Raw genomic sequence first — 20,548 nt, 5'->3', positions numbered from 1 at the left:
GGGTTGAACCAGCCAGCCAGAGTTCAGAGGGAAATAGAAATGGTAAGTTTCTTCAACAGTAAGTCTCCAAGACAACTATTACATCTGATGAATAAATGTCACATTTACATAGAAAACAGCAAAAGGCTAGATACATGCTACATGAGTTTAATTTAACAATGAATCATAGTTAATTCCTTATAAATGCATACGTATATATGGTATGTGTTTAAAATAAATTGCAAATGTGCCCATGAATATGTATAGATATATCTGTTTCTAAGCATTAATATCTTACATTGATGAGTGGTATCAAGTTCTTGTGGGTCAACAGATTTCAGGTTAAAGTTATATAAAATGGTGGTGAGGAATAAAAATAACTTCATTTGAGCTAGGTTATCTCTCACACAGATACATTTTCCTGGGGTGGGGGGGATATATAACTAACTTCTTGTATTGGATTGGAACCGGCACTGTGTTTGCACCTATAACAAAGAATGTCAAGTAGCTTCCTTTGAGAAATGAACTTTAAAAAGATAATGACTGTGTTGGAATGATGGCTCAGTGCTTAGAGCACTGGCTGTTCTTTCAGAAGATTCTGAGTTCAATCTCCAACATGGTGGCTCACAACTATCTATAATAAGATCTGATACTCTCTTCTGGCATGCAAGCACACATACTAATAGAACATTTAAAATTTTAATTTCAAAGGCCAATGGCTGATATAAGGCTGAAAGAAATAAAAATGTTAACCAGAATTTGGTATCTGAATATATATATATATTCATATATATATGGTTTTTTTATTGATCCAATGGTGCTAATGACTTCAGAGTCATAAAATCAAGTTACCATAGTTCTTTTAGATGTAACACAATGTATGGAAATTAGAAAAAGTAACTGATGAGACTGCAAGAACTCTGGTCTTGTTTGGAAGAGAAGGATGTTACACACAGCACATGATTTCCAGTGTGGTAGCATGGATTCATACTTGGTTATAGCTAAGAGTCACAAATTGAAGAAACCATGCAAAGTGTGTATGTTTAGAGTAACGCCATCTCAGGGACAGGAATCATGACAGTTAATGTGCCAACCTCCCTGAGTTGGGCCCTTTCTGTATGTTCATTTACACCATCATTTTTCTCATTCTGATCCAACCCTGCAATTACTATTAGTGAGACTTGGTTAAAAAGGCTTCCTATCACTCTTCCTTTCTTTGTATGTATTATGATGAAGAAACAAAACCATTGTAGAATATTATTTCAATTTCTTACTTCTTGCCTTATGAACAAAGAAGGGCAATGGATTAGTTTGTGAGATATGTATTTTTTTCTCAGAACTCAGGTGTTGGAGCAGGTGATTTGAAATTTAAAGTTACCTTCAGCTGCATAGTGAGTTTAGATCTAGCCTGAACTACATAAGACCATACCAAAAAAGAAAAAAATCTTTGCAAACAGACCAGAATTATAATACTTTTATTTAAAACGCACAGTGCTTTAAAACTGTCATATTTCTCAGTTTTAAGATAATAATATGTTAGTAGTTCACCATCAGATAAGAACAGGGCTGAAATCAATAAATCATTGCATAGCATAGGGAATTGCAGACTTGCTTTGCAGTAACCCTAATAATTGCCTTAAATAGAAGATAGGCATTTCCTGTATCTTTAAGAGATAGATGGCCAGAGATGTCATGCTTCCTTTGTGTGTATTATGGTGAAGAAACATCTTGGGACATTATTTCAGTTTATTACTATTTTGTCTTATGTATAAAGAAGGACATAGATCAGTTTGTGCAGGGCTATATATGGAATCCCAGAACTCTGGTGATAGGGTCAGAGAGACATGCCTGACAGAAGAGGTAAGCTATACCCTCAAGGAAAGAGCTTTAGGGGGAAATCCATTTAGATGGGAATGAAGCATATCTGGAACTTGGGTGGCACAGAAGCAAATCCATTGGCAACTGGAGTAGTATCAAGGTCTTTTAGATCAACTGGAGATTTCAAGTTAAAGTTCTGTAAAATGGTGGTCAGGAATAAAAATAATTCTGCTCGAGCCAGACCCTCTCCCACACAAATCCGTTTTCCTGCAAATAAAAAACACAGAATGTAATTAGCTCATGGTGCTTACTGGAATAAGGACTGTGCTTGCAACTGTAATAAAAGAGAATCTATGTTATTCTTTGATATGGATGGATGGATGGATGGATGGATGGATGGATGGATGGATGGTCATTTGGATGAATAAATATAAAAATTATTGACATACCTTCTCCACAACTAATACTAGGAAATACAGTATTAAAGTAGGTGTACAAAAAGCTTTAGAAGGTGAAATAGCAGCACTGAACACAGGACTTCAAATTCACCCAATGAAAACAAAGGAACACTTATTTAACTTCTCATGGAAGTGGGTACCTGTGGTAAACCCTGGTATTTAATGAAGCACAAAAGGAAAGATGGTGTACTCCAGAGAATACGAAGAATACAGGATAAGAGGCAAAATACTATTGCTTTGGAAGAAATATCAGGATAATGTGAAAGACTACCAACAGAGGGGGGAAAGGGAGAAGAGAAAGTGGGGCAACATGGACAGAAGGTTCCAACCAAACCAAAAAAAAAAATCTTTTAAAGAAGCAACCATGACACCTCATAACCATGGAGCTTTAAAGAAAACCTTCATGTATCTCCTAGCAAATACTGAGTACTATAGCCAGAAGCCATATTGAGAATATTCCTCAAATGTAAAAATTAAACTACTCTGGGGACTGGAGAATCTGACATCTTTGCAAACTGAGTCACAATGGTTACAAGTCCACAGCTATAAATGGACAGTAGGTAGTCATCAGAAACAGTTGCTTACAAAAGTATCTGTGCTGTGTACTGAATACAATATGTCCTCCATTGCCACATGTATTTAACTAAATATATATTCCATAGTTGGCAATGCTGTTTTATAATGTTGTGGAAACTTTAGTAGGTGGAGCTAAGGATGGAAACTCAGTCACTGAAGATGTTTATTGAAGGTTTATAGTCTCTCTATCTTCTGGACTCCAATCTGTTTCATATTCAGCCTAGATGTGAGGTGAATCTTTCCAGACACCCCATAGCTACATATTGCCTGTTCCCCAAGCCTCCCACCAAGTAACATGAGCTGACTTCTTCCCTTCTGTAGTTCCAGCAGCAGACAGTGTGCTGTTATTAGGGAACCATCATTTCCCTGCCCAAACTGGGACTTCTGTGTCATGTCTCTTCCTCCATTATAGACGATCTTCCCTCAAACCTTAAGCAGAAATAAACTCTTAAGGTGCTTCTTAACCAGCATTTGTACACAAAAACAAGAAAAGCAACTTGTATAGAAGACTGATACCAAGGAGTGAGCTATCATGGGACTGGTTACCTTTCTCACAGACAAAAAGGTGTCCTACTATCTAGGAAAACTTCTATAGTAGCTTAATGATAAATCTAGACACACAGTCCAACCACGCTATGGTTTAGGTTGGTGAGTTTGGAAAGGATAAGTCAACATTCTAAAGTCCCACTAATGTGACCAGCAGATATGTTTTGTCTCAGACAAAGTGCATGGGCATTGTGAGTGATGGTCACATGAAAGCTAATCTACTATCCCAAAGGAAAATACATGTAAGTTGGAAAGTTTCAAAGGATACAAACAAATTACTCTGTTACCTGGAAAAAATGTTTTTTGAAATTCAAATATAATTACATAATTTACTCCTTCCCTTTACTTTCTGTAAATTTATACATATACTGCTTGGTCCTTCTCAAATTTGTGATCTCTTTCTTTATGTTATTGTTACATACAAATTATGTGTGTGTGTGTTGTGTGTATATATATGTATATATACATATAATTAAATATATATGTAGCATTTGTGTATATAGATATAAAAATACATCATGCTGAGTCCACTAATGTTACTTGTATGCATATGATTTAAAAGCTAATCATTAGTATTGTAAAAACTAGTGTTCATCAATGGGAAGAAAGTTTTTTTTTCCCACTCTTAGCATTCTTTAGTTGCCTGTAGTTCTTTGTTTAGGAATGGAGCCCCATGAGACTTCACTGTTTCATGTTACCTACTGGTGCTGTACATGTTCAGGTCTTTCTTAGGCAACAGTATATCATGGGTCAAGTTTCCCTGTCATTTCTAGGAGACACAATTTCATAAGGGAAGTTGGCAATCACTATTCCTACCTTGCTGTGATATTGATGATCCACAATAATGCAAAGAATGTCAAAATATCCCTAAGGGTTCGATAATGGCACACATGCATCTTGTTGGTAAACAGTGGCTGTCTAACTGGGCTTAAAGCCCCCTCGGCAGGTACTGGAAACCTACTCAACTTCTCTGACATAATGAGGTCATGGTTCTACTTATCAATATTTGCAGGCAAGTGTCTGTCTAACATTCATCAAAGAAACTTGTCTTTGCAACAAAGAGAAACCCTTATAGAAATCCATAACTGATAAAAATGCAAAGGTCAATTGAGCATTTGGGTGCACAGCTCCAGCAGATACATCTCTAACACAACTCCTGAAGCTAAGCCTCAGGGAGTATTGTGAAAGAGGGGTTGGAAATATTGTAAGATTCAAAAGACCAGGAAATGATTTTGATTACCTGTTGAGAAAGGAAAAAAGTAGTCACTTTTCTTAAACTTGCCACGCTCATCCAGAAAGTGACTGGGGTCAAACTTCTCTGGGTTGGGGAATTCTTTATCATCATATAGCACAGAAGTCAGTGATGCTATGACAGTGGTGCCCTGGAAACAAGAAGAATGAACAAGTCAAGTTCTATAAAGGTTTTAAAAGTAAGAGAAACTGTGGGCATGGCATAGTCAAAGCTTATGAGGAAATAATGTCCAAACAAGAGCAGAGGCATATCTAGACAGACAGGTCATGAAACACAAAGGGATGGGTTGGAAGTAGTCCACTGGCAGTAATCTCAATACAGTGTCCTCCAAATTAGTAATTTGATATTCTGTTATCAACAAGCTTAACACTGTTATACATCATAACCCACTTCTCTACTTCACCCCTGTTATTATTGCATCATGCATAATTGAAATGTAGCTTCCAATGTAAGGTTTTATGTGGAAAATCAGAAGTATCTGCTCATACTAATGTTGCATGAATAATGTCTGATAAAATTAACAATGTCTTGTGGAATAACAGAGCCAAAACCAAATTATTGAGATTTTTCCATGCCATACAGTTTATTTGCCTTAATTTTAAAATATACATAATGTCTTTTCACAGTTAGAACAGTTGGGGAAAAACTAAAGAGATGACAGACTTTGAAATTTCTGGATTTTCTAAGAATTTCAGTCAGAGTCATCACTTTACTTGACTATAAACACTGAAACTGTGAAACTAATCAGATGATTCACAAAAAATGAGATATTCATAAGATGTCAATGAGCCATACCATAGATTTTATTAATTAGGAAAAGGACAGAACTTCTATAATGGAGAGATCTGAATTACACCTTAAGACAAGAAGTAACCATATTCACTAACAGCAGAGTTAACAAACTCCACCCCACATTACAACATGTGAGCCCTGTAGAATCTCCTTTGTCTATTTTTATGCCACAGTTATAACTGGGAGCAAACTATTAGAGGACAAGGACACAGAAACCAATCCTGAAACAAAGGACATAATTATATGAACTAGAATATTTAATGGGTCAATATATGAGTTCTGATAAATGTACCTATGTACTTCTTAGCATTCTGGTAAAATCCTAAAAGGGTGTTTTCAAAGACTGACAATCTGAACTTTTAATTTTATTTGAAAGTGCAAACAGTCAAGAGAAAATCTGAAAAGCCTACAGTGCCACAAACCAAGATGTGATCTAAAAATTTATAAGCATTTACTGGAAATAGCATAAAGTCTACCCGGGTTCCATATTTAAAGTGTTTATATTTTTCTTATATTTGGGGCAAAAATTGTACCAACCATTTGGTAAATTGTTAAGAAGGTAAAAAGAAAAATAAGTAAAAAGAAGGAATATAAAATAGAAGGTAAACAGTATACACTGAGTATATATATGTTATTTGAAATTTTGAAATAAAGGACTAGTAAATTACTCATGTAAAGACATGATTAAGAAGTGGATGCTCTACATTTACACAAGGAGTACTACTCAGCTATTAAAAAGAATGAATTTATGAGATTCCTAGGCAAATGGATGGACCTGGAGGGCATCATCCTGAGTGAGGTAACCCAATCACAAAAGAACTCACATGATATGTACTCACTGATAAGTGAATATTAGCCCAGAAACTTATAATACCCAAGATATAAGATACAATTTGCAAAACACATGAAACTCAATAAGAACAAAGACCAAAGTGTGGATGCTCTGCCCCTTCTTAGAATTGGGAACAAAACACCCATGGAAGGAGTTACAGAGACAAAGTTTGGAGCTGAGACGAAAGCATGGACCATCTAGAGACTGCCATACCCAGAGATCCATCCCATAATCAGCCTCCAAACGCTGACAATATTGCATATACTAGCAAGATTTTGCTGAATGGACCCTGATATAGCTGTCTCTTGTGAGACTATGCCCAGGCCTAGCAAACACATAAGTGGATGCTCACAGTCAGCTATTGGATGGATCACAGCCCCCCCCCCCACCTCCAATGGAGAAGCTAGAGAAAGTACCCAAGGAACTGGGGGGATCTGCAACCCTATACGTGGAACAACAATATGAACTAACCAGTACCCCCTGGAGCTTCTGTCTCTAGCTGCATATGTATCAGAAGAGCCTAGTCGGCCATCAGTGGAAAGAGAGGCCCATTGGTCATGCAAACTTTATATGCCTCAGTACAAGGGAACGCCAGGGCCAAGAAGTGGGAGTGAGTGGGTGGAGGAGTGGGTGTGGGAGGGTGGGGGGGACTTTTGGGATAGCATTGGAAATGTAAATGAAATAAATACCTAATTAAAAGAAGAAGAAGAAGAAGTGGATGCTAACAGTGATCTATTGTATGGAACACAGGTCCCCCCATTGAAGGAGCTTAAGAAAGTACCCAACGAGCTAAAGGGATTTGCAGCCCTATAGGAGGAACAACCATATGAACAAACCAGTACCCCCCAGAGCTTGTGTCTCAAATTGCACATGTAGCAGAGGAGGGCCTAGTCAGCCATCAATGGGAGGAGAGGCCCTTGGTATTGTGAAGATTATATGTATGCCCCAGTACAGAGAAATGCCATGTCCAGGAAGCAGGAGTGGGTGGTTTAGGGAGAAGGGCGATGGGGGGAGGGTATAGGGGACTTTTGGAGAGGAAATTAGGAAAGGGGATAGCATTTGAAATGTAAATGAAGAAAAGATCTAATAAAAAAGACATGTTTAGTAATGCTGGAAAATTATGAATAATTTTATATAATTTTCAATAAGACCTCTACTTCTAAAATAAAATAATTCTAATACAGTCTGATTTTTTAATATATTATCTGGAGTTTGGTTGGCTTAATCTCCTAATTTCCCTGAAGGTTTTTCATAACTTTCTCTTTAACATTGGTAACCTGGAATTGCAAGACTCAGTATCTTGGGCAAGTGATCTAGTTTCACTCACTCTAATTTGAGATCAAGAGCATTAAGGCACAGCATAGAAGAAGGACGCTTACCTTGGGAATGAGATACTCTCTGAATTTCACGTCACGGGTCACGGCATGGGGAAGGCTGGTGGGAAGGAGATCAATGTATCTCTGGATCTCATGCAACACAGCATCAGTGTAGGGCATGCTATGCCTGTCCTGCATGCAGGGGCTCCTGTGTCTGCCAATCACACAGTCGATCTCTTCCTGGACTTTGGCTGTTTTAACACAGTGGGAAATGACAGAAATGGAATGAATTGGCACACTGGCCCCAACTCGGGGGTCACTTGTAGCAAGATGAAGATGCCTGGCAGTATTCTGAAAGCATCTGATATTAGTATTTATATTCTATATATTAGGTGTCACAATAGAGAGCCCTTATATATAGATTAGCATACTTAAAAATCAACGTGGGTATTGATTTCAAATAATAAGCAAAAGAATATTGAGTAAAGGAAAACAGCTCTTACAGAAGAAAACTATTAAACAAATATTATATTTATACCAAAACAATGCAATACACATAAAAATAAATTTCAGTGGTATTGTGTGAATATTTGTGTGTAGTTTCCAAAGATATGTAATACTGTCTAGCTTTCCAAATGTTGCCAAATTCTAACAATTTCTCCTGAAATTTATGTTTGCATATAATGACTACTTCATTCTTATCTATCATTGGGGAAATTTAATTCTTCTTCATGTGGGAATAGGGGTTTCATATTTGGTAGATGTATTAAATATAAACTAATTTCCCTGAGTCCAATAGGGCAACCATGTTGTATTTATTGGTTGAATTTTCATTACTATATAAAATCTGTGCCCTACTACCAGCCAGAAAGTATGCAGGAGTTGACTTAGGCCCCCTCCCATATATTTGTAGAAATTTACAAGTTAGCCTTCATATGGGGCCCTTAACAAGTGGAGTAGGGGGTGTTTTGGTCTCTGTTTCCTGTCATTGGATTCTCTTCCTCCTACATGGACTTCCTGGTTGGGCCTCAGTGAAAGAGGATGTATCTAGTCTTGCTAGGACTAGATGCCCCAGGACGGGATGGAACTCAAGGGGACTCCTCTTTTCTGAGAAGGGGAGGGGGATGGGGGAGACATCTGCAGAGGTGGGACTGGGAAGAGAGGAGAGATGGGAGCACAATCTGTGCCCTGGTAAGAAAACAATAACTATATTCATTATTGATGATATCTTAGACTTAACTCTATTTCCCTCTACAAGTTTTTTTTTCATTTTATTGGAATTATTTTGAAATACTCAGGTAGATGTTTCAAAGTTCTGCTGAAACATGTCCAATTATGGGGAAGTTTCATACTATCGACCATTTATTTCTGTTTACTTCCTCATTCTCATCTTACATTTTTCTTATCCATCAGTCAATTCTGAACTGGAAAGTGAGATTTTAAGTGTGATGCCCAGCAGCCTCCCTTATGGTTCAATCTCCCCCATGAGTACTCTGGATTCCTGTATCCCATTACTTCTTATGACATGTTTTCAGATATTTGAATGTAGTATGTTCCAATATTTTTGAAAAGGGGGAAAACATTAAACTCCATAGCAAACATGGAGGGCTGAAAACACCTTTCTTTTCTAGGATTAAATAGAACAAACTTTCAGAATTCTGGTACAATCTGACTGATGATTCACTATTTATGACATGGTTGGTTTATTTTCTAATGGTTTCTCTTCCACACTGATAATCTGAAACTATAAGACCTGACATCTTGGGTCAATTATTTCATTTTATTCATTATGATGGATATTATATGAGCATTATCAAATAAGAAAGTAACACATGGAGATGTGTACATCACAGTTACTCTATGAAAGATATATATTGTTAGTTAAATTGAAGAAACTCAAAGAAGAGAGCTAGAAGATTTGAAAGCACAAATTACTCTTCCTCCTTATTGAATCTTCCTCCTGTGTCATCCTCCCTACTCCATTAATTGTCCATCTTTATTCCCCTTCTAATTGTTTGAGCTCTAGTGAATACTGCATGTCCACTGGTCAATTTTATTAGGCAATATCAAATCCTCTAAACTTAAAAGGACTAATTGGACTTTGAAATTAACATCATCAAGAACCTCCCACCCTGCTGGAGACAAATCTTCATTCAGATATCCAACTGTGCCTGGAAGTAGATCCTGTGCTCCATCTCCCCCCACACACACATCCAGAAACAGATTGACTCCCAGGAGTTCTGACACACCCAGGCTTACAGGTGTGTCCCCTACCCCTGGAACAATACCTAGTCTAACTGGGACCCTTCCTAGGAACCTACCACCTTGCCAGAGACACAATGTCCTTAATGCTTACATCTGCACCCAGGAGCAGATAATGTGCTCCAACTGCCCTCCACCCCACCCACACCCATAGAAAGCTTGATGCCCAGGAGTTATGATACCCCCAGGCTCACAGGTGAGTCCACCACTCCTGACCCAGCTAGCATAACTGGGACTCTCCCCCAGGGACCAGAGAATGCAGGACCTCCTGCTCTGCTGGAGACATCTGGCACTAAGAGCAGATCTAGTGCTCTAGCCCCCCACCCTACTCCATCCACATCCAGAGACAGCTTGAACCCCAGGAGTCTGACACAGACACGCTCACAGATCAGGTTCTCCAGAGCGCCATTCATACCTAAAGAAAGCCTGAGCCAAGGATGCTCAAAATAACCAGGTACCCAGGAAGGATAGGCTCCAGTCAGAGACAGCAAGGCCAGTTAACACCAGAGATAACCAGATGGCAAGAGGCAAGCATAAGAATATAAGCAACAGATTCCAATGCTACTTGGCAATATCAGAACCCAGTTCTCCCACCACAGCAAGCCCTGGATACCCTAATACACCTAAAAAGCAAGATTCTGATCCAAAACCTCATCTCATGAAGATGATAGAGGGATTTAAGGAGAATATAAATAGCTCCCTTAAAGAAATACAGGAGAACACAGGTAAACAGGTAGAAGCCCTTAATGAGGAACACATAAGTCCCTTAAATACATGAAAACACGATAAAGAGGTGAATAAACTGAAGAAACTGTGCAGGATCTAAAAATGGAAATAGCAACAATAAACAAATCACAAAGGCAGACAACCCTGGAGACAGAAAACCTAGGAAAGAGGTCAGGAATCACAGATACAAGCATCAATAACAGAATATAAGAGATAGAAGAGAAAATCTCAAGTGTAGAAGATACCACAACAGTCCAAGAGAATGCAAAGTGTATAACGTTCCTAGTCCAAAACATCCCAGAAATTCAGGACATAATGAAAAGATAAAACCAAAGATTAGTAAGTAAAAAAGAGAGCAAAGATTCTCAGCTAAAAGATTCCCAACTAAATATCTTCAAGAAAATCATAGAAGAAAACTTCCCTAACCTAAAAAAGGGATACCCATAAGCATACAAGAAGCCTACAGAATGCCAAATAGATTAGACCAGTAAAGAAAATTTCCCTTGTCATATAATAATCAAAACACCAAATATACAGGACAGAGAAAGACTATTAAAAGAGGTAAGGGTAAAAGGCCAAGTAATATATAAAGACAGACCTATCAGAATTACACCAGACTTCTTAAGGGAGACTGTAAAAGACTCCTGGACAAATATCATATAGACCCTAAGATAACAAAAATGTCAGCCCAGGCTACTATACCCAGCAAAACTCTCATAGATGGAAACCAAGATATTCAATGAGAAAACCAAATTTAAACTGTATCTTTCCACTAATCCAGCCCTACAGAGGATAATATAAAGAAAATCCCAATATAAGAAGGGACACTACACCCAAAAAGAAAAACAAGAAATTAAACTTCTCACAACAAACCCAAGAGAACCAGACAAATGAAATTCCTCCTGTAACAACAAAAATAACAAGAAGCAACCATCTCAACATCGATGGACTCAATTCCCCAATAAAAACTCATACACTAACATAATGGATACATAAACAGGACCCAGAATTTTGATGCATACAGGAAAACAAATCTCAGTAACAAAGACACACATTACCTCAGAGTAATAGGCTGGAAAATTTTTTCCAACATTTGAAATGTAATGAATAAAATATCAATTAATAAAAAAGAAAGGAAAAAGAAATTACGGTCATCACTTGAGTGGATTTGTGGCACAATTACAATGTCTTTTTCACATGTGTGGCATAGCTAAGGGTACTCTCATACATTTTTTATTCTGTGTGGTGTGTGTGTGTGTGTGTGTGTGTGTGTGTGTGTGTGTGTGTGTGTGTGCACTTGTGTGCAAGCACATGAGAACATGAATGTGGACATGTGGCTGTGCAGCTTTGTATGTGCCATAGTGTATATGTGAAAATGATATACAACATCAAGGATTCTGTTCTCTCCTTCCACCATATACCTGGGACCAAGGAATATTGATTTTCAGAAAGAAAATATAAACCTTTTCTCATTGAGGCATCTGATTGCTCATGTTTGGTTCCCATTAAGAAAAATTATAAAGATGTTATTAAAAGACAAAGTTAAAGGACTACCTGAGTGGGAGAATGCATCTAATCTGAAAGAGACTTGATGTGCCAGGGTTGTGGAAAACCCAGGGGGCCCCACCCTCTCAGAGGAGAATGGAAGGTGGGAGGGACTATGAAGGGGAGCAGTGTTTGGGATGTTAGTTTATTAGTTACTTAATTAAAAAAAATTTTTTAAAGTTGGCTTAGAGGTTAAGAGTATTTGTTGCTCCTACAGAAGACCTAGATTCAATTCCTATTATTTATACACTGTCTCATAACCATGTATCAACTAGAGTTCTGGATATATCATTCTATGTTCTAATTCTGTGGACACTAGGTTTGCACAAGGGACACAAAGAAAAATGTAGGCAAAACATTCATATACATAGAAAAATTTTAATTTGAAAAATGTATAATTCCTCAATAATTTGATCTATGTTAAACAGTATTTTAGTGAATCAGATTTCTAAAATAACAGATGTGGAATGTTTGGTTCTTTTTTTTTTTTTTTTAGAAATTCTACCTAAATTAAAATGTCTTCTCATTAAATTCTAAGGTTGATATTTTTTTCTGTAAAAAACAAGTTTCTATATCACAAGCAAATTTTAAAAATAAGGAAACGTATCTTCAAGAATATATCTGCTATTCGGTATGGCTTTTTCAAATTTAAACTAACTTGTATTTTTTAAACAATTTCTGTGAACAAATCACTTACTATGAATTTCATACGATAAAACAGGACTTTCTTGGTCTTTTTTACTCTTTCCTTGTTTCTTCACTTCTATGAAGCATCCTCTTCTGAAATGGATCAAGATACCTTACTTGGGTCCTACTGATAAATATAGCAGATTGTAGTGCCACAAAAGGTTAAATTCTGAGGTTTCCCTTAGACAAACAAAATGAAAGACTCCAGGGGTGTCTTCTAATTTCTTTCTGAAACTCATTTGTTTCCAAACTGTGTCCTTACCTGTGACTTCTGGATACTTGAGCAGGAGCAGCAGAGAGTACCTCAGGGTTGTGCTTGTTGTCTCTGTCCCAGCAGCAAACAGATCAGATGCTGTGAAGACCAAGTTCTCACAAGTAAACTCCGTCTTTGGGTTGTGCTTTTCCTAGGAATGGTTTGACTATGTTATCCAACAACTTATTTGTCAATGTAATTATTAGCATGAATAAAATTATTTACATGTGATAAGTTCGACCTGACAAACCTTGGAGAGTATAGCAGGAGAAGAAACTGGCCTGTGTTCAGGAGATATGTAGACCCCCTACCCTATTTTGCAATCTTACACACAGTTTCTTGTATGGAAAAGTCTTTCATGAGACTCTTCAGCTAGGTGAGACACACAGCCTACTATATTTCCAACACTCCCCCCCCCCAAAAAAAAAAGAAAGAAAAAATGGTGCCCCGTGTCCCTTTTGTAAAAAAACATGTCTTACTCAAAACATACATAAAAAGGAGAAAAAGAAAACAGCAAGTGCTATGATGACTAGCCATTAAGATAAAGGTCACAATTGTAAATGTAGTAAAAAAAAAAACTGGAATGTTATTGACTAATCAGGCAAGTATACTGCTTGAATAAAGATAGTAAATCTGGGTCTCCATCTGTGCCCCAGAGATAAGGCTGTCCCAAAGCCCTCTTTATCCAACCTGCCAAGAGAGAGTTAGTCTCCGAGGAGTGCAGTCACTAATAATCACAAAGGTGAGATCACAACTTTTGCAACAATATCTGGCCATAGAGGGACCTGCCAAAAGTGCACAGGGCACAGAAACCATGAAACAGCCAGGGACATGATCCTTACAATATCCAACAGCAAACTGGAGCTAACCGTGTGACACGGCTATCCATACAAAATCCCACCTAGAGTGAACTGGTCTCCCAAGAGTGTTGACACACTTAAGATAACTGCTCTCTGCACCTCATTACCACCAGAAGAGAACTGGAATCCCAGGAGTCCTGACATAGGCTCGCAGGCCCACAAGAGGGAAAAGCTCCAGTCAAAGACAGCAAGACCAACACCAGAAATAACCAGATGGTGAGACGCAAGTGAAAGAACCTAAACAACAGAAACCAAGGCTACTTGACATTATCAGAACCCAGTACTCCCACCACAGCAAGTTCTAGATACCCCAACAAACCAGAAAACCAATATTTGGATTTAAAATCACATCTCATAATGGTGATGATAGAGGACTTTAAGAAGGACATAAATAACTCCCCTAGACATTAGAGAAAAACACAGGTAAACAGGGAGAAGCCCTTAGAGAGGAAACACAAAAATCCATTAAAGAATTATAGGAAAACATATCCAAACCAGTGGAGGAATTGAACAAAACCATCCAGGATGGAAAAAAATGGAATTAAAACAATAAAGAAATCACATGGGAGACAATCCTGGAGTTAGAAAACCTAGGAAAGAGATGAGGAGTCATAGATGTAAGCATCACCAACATAATTCAAGAGATGTAAGAGAGAATCTCAGGTGCAGAAGCTACCATAGAAAACAATGACACAACAATCAAAGAAAATGTAATATGCAAAAAGATCCTAACACAAAACGTCCAGGAAATCCAGGACACAATGAGAAGACCAAACCTAAGGATAATAGGTTGAGAAGAGAGCAAAGATTCCCAGCTTAAAGGGCCAGTAAACATCTTCAACAAAATTATACAAGAAAACTTCCTTAACCTGAAGAAATAAATGCTCATGAACATACAAAAAGCCTACAAAACTCCAAATAGGCTGGGCCAGAAAAGAAATTCTTCCTATCACATAATAATCAAAATGTCAAATGCACAAAACAAAGAGGGAATATTAAAAACAGCAAGGGGAAAAGGTCAAGTAACATACAAAGGCAGACCTATCAGAATAACACCATACTTCTCAATAGAGACTATGAATGCCAGAAGATCCTGGGCATACAGACCCTAAGAGAACACAAATGTCAGCCCAGGCTACTATACCCAGCAAAACTCTCAATTAACATTGAAAAAAGAAACAAAGATGTTCCATGACAAAACCAAATTTACACAACGTCTTTCCACAAATCTAGCTCTAGAAAGGCTAATAGATGTAAAACTCCAAGATAAGGAGGGAAACTGCACCCAAGAAAAATCAAGAAATTAATATTCTTACAACAAACCCAAAAGAAGATAGCCACACACACATAATTCTACCTGTAACAATGAAAATAACAGTTAGGAACAATCCCTTTTCCTTAATATCTCTTACCATCAATGCACTCAATTCCCAAATAAAAAACCATCGACTAACAGACTGGATAAGTAAACAAAACCAGCATTTTGCTGCATACAGGAAACATACCTCAGTGTCATGTCAAAGACAGACACTACCTCAGAGTAAAAGGCTGGAAAAAAAAAAATTCACTGCAAATTGCCCCAAGAAATAAGCTGGAGTAGCCATTCTAATATTGAATAAAATCGACTTTCAACCAAAAATTATCAAAAAAGATAAGGAATGACACTTTATACTCATCAAAGAAAAAAATCTACCAAGAGGAATTCTCAATTCTGAACATATATGCTCCCATCAATGGACAGATCATGGAAACAAACTAAACAAGGACACAGTGAAACTAACTAAAGTTATGAACCAAGTGGATTTAACAGATATCTATAGAACATTTCATCCTAAAACACAAGAATATAACTTCTTCTCAGCACCTCATAATACCTTCTCCAAAATTGACCATATAATTAGTTACAAAACAGGCCTCAACAGATCCAAGAAGACTGAAATAATCCCATGCATCCTATCAGATCACCACAGTCTAAGGCTCATCTTCAATAACAACATAAACAATAGAAAGTCCACATACTCCTATTATCCGTAGGTTATGGGCACAGGGGAAAAATTTCTGAACAGAACAGCAATGGCTTGTGCTGTAAGATCCAGAATTGACAAATGGGACCTAATGAAACTCCAAAGTTTCTGCAAGGCAAAAGACACCGTCAATAAGACAAAAAGACCACCAACAGATTGGGAAAGGATCTTTACCTATCCTAAATCAGATAGGGGACTAATATCCAACATATATAAAGAACTCAAAAAGGTGGACTTCAGAAAATCAAATAACCCCATTAAAAAATGGGGCTCAGAGCTGAACAAAGAATTCTCACCTGAGGAATACCGAATGGCAGAGAAGCACCTGAAAAAATGTTCATCATCCTTAATCATCAGGGAAATGCAAATCAAAGCAACCCTGAGATTCCACCTCACACCAGTCAGAATGGCTAAGATCAAAAATTCAGGTGACAGCAGATGCTGGCGTGGATGTGGAGAAAGAGGAACACTCCTCCATTGTTGGTGGGATTGCAGGCTTGTACAACCACTCTGGAAATCAGTCTGGCGGTTCCTCAGAAAATTGGACATAGTACTACCGGAGGATCCAGCAATACCTCTCCTGGGCATATATCCAGAAGATGCCCCAACGGGTAAGAAGGACACATGCTCCACTATGTTCATAGCAGCCTTATTTATAATAGCCAGAAGCTGGAAAGAACCCAGATGCCCCTCAACAGAGGAATGGATACAGAAAATGTGGTACATCTACACAATGGAGTACTACTCAGCTATTAAAAAGAATGAATTTATGAAATTCCTAGGCAAATGGATGGACCTGGAGGGCATCATCCTGAGTGAGGTAACACATTCACAAAGGAACTCACACAATATGTACTCACTGATAAGTGGATATTAGCCCAAAACCTAGGATACCCAAGATATAAGATACAATTTCCTAAACACATGAAACTCAAGAAAAATGAAGACTGAAGTGTGGACACTGTGCCCCTCCTTAGAATTGGGAACAAAACACCCTTGGAAGGAGTTACAGAGACAAAGTTTGGAGCTGAGATGAAAGGATGGACCATGTAGAGACTGCCATATCCAGGGATCCACCCCATAATCAGCATCCAAACGCTGACACCATTGCATACACTAGCAAGATTTTATCGAAAGGACCCAGATGTAGCTGTCTCTTGTGAGACTATGCCGGGGCCTAGCAAACACAGAAGTGGATGCTCACAGTCAGCTAATGGATGGATCACAGGGCTCCCAATGGAGGAGCTAGAGAAAGTACCCAAGGAGCTAAAGGGATCTGCAACCCTATAGGTGGAACAACATTATGAACTAACCAGTACCCCGGAGCTCTTGACTCTAGCTGCATATGTATCAAAAGATGGCCTAGTCGGCCATCACTGGAAAGAGAGGCCCATTGGACACGCAAACTTTATATGTCCCAGTACAGGGGAACGCCAGGGCCAAAAAGGGGGAGTGGGTGGGTAGGGGAGTGGGGGTGGGTGGGTATGGGGGACTTTTGGTATAGCATTGGAAATGTAAATGAGCTAAATACCTAATAAAAAATGGAAAAGGAAAAAAAAAAGATTAGCGCATAGAAAAAAAAAAAAGAAAGTCCACATACACTCGGAAGCTCAACAACACTCTACTCAATGATAGCTTGATCAAGAAGAAATAAAGAAAGAAATTAAAGACTTTTTAGGGCCTAGATCTGACACTGTGCTCGCCATACCCAAATACTGCTGGGAGAGAGCTGGTCTCCCAGGAATGCTGAAGCACCTGTGAGCACTGATAAAAATCATCACTTCCTCTCCAATGACCTGCCTGGAGGCCAAGAACCCAAGAACCAAGGAACAGTCTCAGACCAGAAACCCTTAGCCAGATTAACAAGAGGGCACAGAGACAGTATATACATTAACAAAATCATGAATAAAAAGGGAGAGATGACAACAGAAACTTAATAGGTTTAACTAAACTACCTAATTCATTCTTTGAAGCCACAGTTACACTGACACCAAAAGAAAGAGAACTTCAGACCAATTTCCCTTATGAATATCAATGCAGAAGTACTCAATAAAATTATTGCAAATCAAACCCAAGAATACATCAAAGAGCTCATTCACCATGATCAAGTAGGCTTCATTCTAGGCATGCAGGGATGATTCAATATACTGAAATCCACCAACATAATCCACTATATAAACAAACTCAAAGAAAAAAAACCACATGATCATTTCATGAGATTCTGAAAAAGCATTAGACATAATTCAACATCCCTTCATGTTAAAACTCTTGGAAAGACTAGGAATTCAAGGCCCATACCTAAACATAGTAAAAGCAATATATTGCAAACCAGGAGACAACATCAAACTAAATGGAAAGAAACTTGAAACAACCCCAATAAAATCAGGAACTGAACAAAGCTGCCCACTCTATTCCTATCTGTTCAATATAGTATTTGAAGTTCTAGCTAAATCAACTAGAAATAAAAGGAGGTCAAAGGGATACAAGTGATAAAGGAAGAAGGAAAAATATAATTATTTACAGATGATATGATACTATACTTAAGTGACCCCAAAATTCCACCACAGAACTCCTAAACAGCAAGTGGCTGGATATAAAATTAACTCAAACAAATCAGTAGACTCCTTATACTCAAAAAATAAATGGGCTGAGAAAGAAATTAGCAAAACGACACCATTCACAATAGACACAAACAATATAAAATAACTTGGTGTGACTCTAACCAAACAAGTGAAAGATCTATATGACAAGAACTTCAAGTTTCTGAAGAAGAAATTGAAGAATACCACAGAAAATGGAAAAATCTCCCATGCTCATGATTAGCAGGATTATTATAGAAAAAAAATGGCCATCTTGTCAAGCAATCAACAGATTCAGTGCAATCCCCATCAAATTTTCAACTAAATTCTTCAAAGAGTTAGAAAGAGCAATTTGAAAATTCACTTGGGATAGCAAGAAATTCAGGATACAGAAAACTATTCTCAATAATAAAGAACTTCCGGGGAAAGCACCATCCCTGACCTCAATCTGTACTATAGAGCAATTGTGATAAAAGCTACACAGTATTGGTACAGTGACAGGCAGGTAGATCAATGGAATAGAACTGAAGACCCAGAAATGAACCCATATACCTATGGTCACTTGATCTTTGGCAAAGGAGCTACAACCATCCAGTGGAAAAAAGACAGCGTTTTCAACAAATGGTGCTAGTTCAACTAGTGGTGAACTTGTAGGAGAATGTGAATTGATCCATTCTTATCTCCATGTACAAAGATCAAGTCTAAGTGGACAAAGACCTCCACATAAAACCAGATACACTGAAACTAATAGAGAAACTGGGAAAGAAACTTGAACACATGGGCACAGGGGAATATTTCCTGAACAGAACACCAATACTTTATGGTCTAAGATCAAGAATCACCAAATGGGACCTCATAAAATTGCAAAGCTTCTGTCAGGCAAAGGACACTGTCAATAGAACAAAACAGCAACCAACAGATCAGGAAATGATCTTTACCAATCCTACATCCAATAGAGGACTAATATCTAATACATACAAAGAACTCAAGAAGTTAGACTCCAGAGAATCAAATAACCCTAGTTAGAAAATGGGTACAGAACTCAACAAAGAATTCTCAACTGAGGAATATCACTGAGAAATAGTGAATGGCCAAGAAGCAAATAAAGAAATGTTCAATATTCTTAGTCATCAGGGAAATGCAAATCAAAACAACCCTGAGATTCGACCTCACACCAGTCAGAATGGCTAAGTTCAAAAACTGAGGTGACAGCAGATGCTAGCAAGGATGTGGAGAAAGAGGAACCCTCCTCCATTGCTGGTGAAATTGCAAGCTGATACAACCACTCTGGAAATCAGTTTGGTGGTTCCTCAGAAAACTAGACATAGTTGTACCTGAAGATCCAGCAATACCACTCCTGGGCATATACCCAGAAGATGCTCCAACTTGTAATAAGGACACATGTTCCACTATGTGACAACGGTCCATAGCAGCCTTATTTATAATTGCCAGAAGCTAGAAAGAACCCCGGTGTCCTTCAACAGAGGAATGGATACAAAAAATGTGGTTCATTTACACAGTGGTATACTACTCAGCTATTAAAAACAGTGACTTCATGAAACTTGCAGTCAAATGGATGGAACTTGAAAAATATCATCCTGAGTTAGGTAACCCAGCCACAAAAAAAAAAAAAAACATGGTATGCATACACTGATAAATGGATACTACCCAAGATACAATTCACAGACCACATGAAGCTCAAGAAGAAGGAAGGCCAAAGTGTGAATGCTTCAGTCCTTCTTAGAAGGGGAGCAAAATACTCATAGAATTTGAAGGTGTGAGGGACATGGGAGGAAGAAAGGAGGGGGAGGGGTAAAAGGGTCTGTATCAGGTATGGGAGGAGAAGGGAATAATATTCAGAGGATCAGGAATTTGAACAGAGGTGTGTAGCAATGGGGGAAGGGGAACTGGTGGTAGAACTGGTGTTCTATCGACAGTGTCCTTTGCCTTACAGAAGCTTTGCAATTTTATGAAGTCCCATTTGGCAATTCTTGATCGTAGACCAAACCCAGATACTGTTGTGGATGCCAAGAAGTACTTGCT

The 20,548-nt window shown here is 38.1% G+C and overlaps 1 protein-coding gene across 1 annotated transcript in view; it reads right to left on the bottom strand.

The window, feature by feature from the left end:
* Positions 1-1,438: 1,438 nt before the first annotated feature.
* Cyp2c65 (cytochrome P450, family 2, subfamily c, polypeptide 65) overlaps positions 1,439-20,548 on the bottom strand; it is a 32,943-nt gene continuing 13,833 nt past the window's right edge. The window contains exons 6-9 of the mRNA NM_028191.2: positions 13,052-13,193; positions 7,633-7,820; positions 4,618-4,759; positions 1,439-2,064 (exon numbers count right to left, since the gene is read on the bottom strand). Coding sequence (NP_082467.2) covers positions 1,883-2,064; positions 4,618-4,759; positions 7,633-7,820; positions 13,052-13,193 — 654 coding nt within the window. The 3' untranslated portion in view covers positions 1,439-1,882. The remainder of the gene's footprint in view (positions 2,065-4,617; positions 4,760-7,632; positions 7,821-13,051; positions 13,194-20,548) is intronic.

Source organism: Mus musculus, chromosome 19, assembly GCF_000001635.26.
Source record: "Mus musculus strain C57BL/6J chromosome 19, GRCm38.p6 C57BL/6J".
NCBI classification, from domain to species: Eukaryota; Metazoa; Chordata; class Mammalia; order Rodentia; family Muridae; genus Mus; species Mus musculus.
The sequence above is the reverse complement of the archived record's forward strand: the minus strand, read 5'-3'. Positions and strand labels throughout refer to the sequence as shown.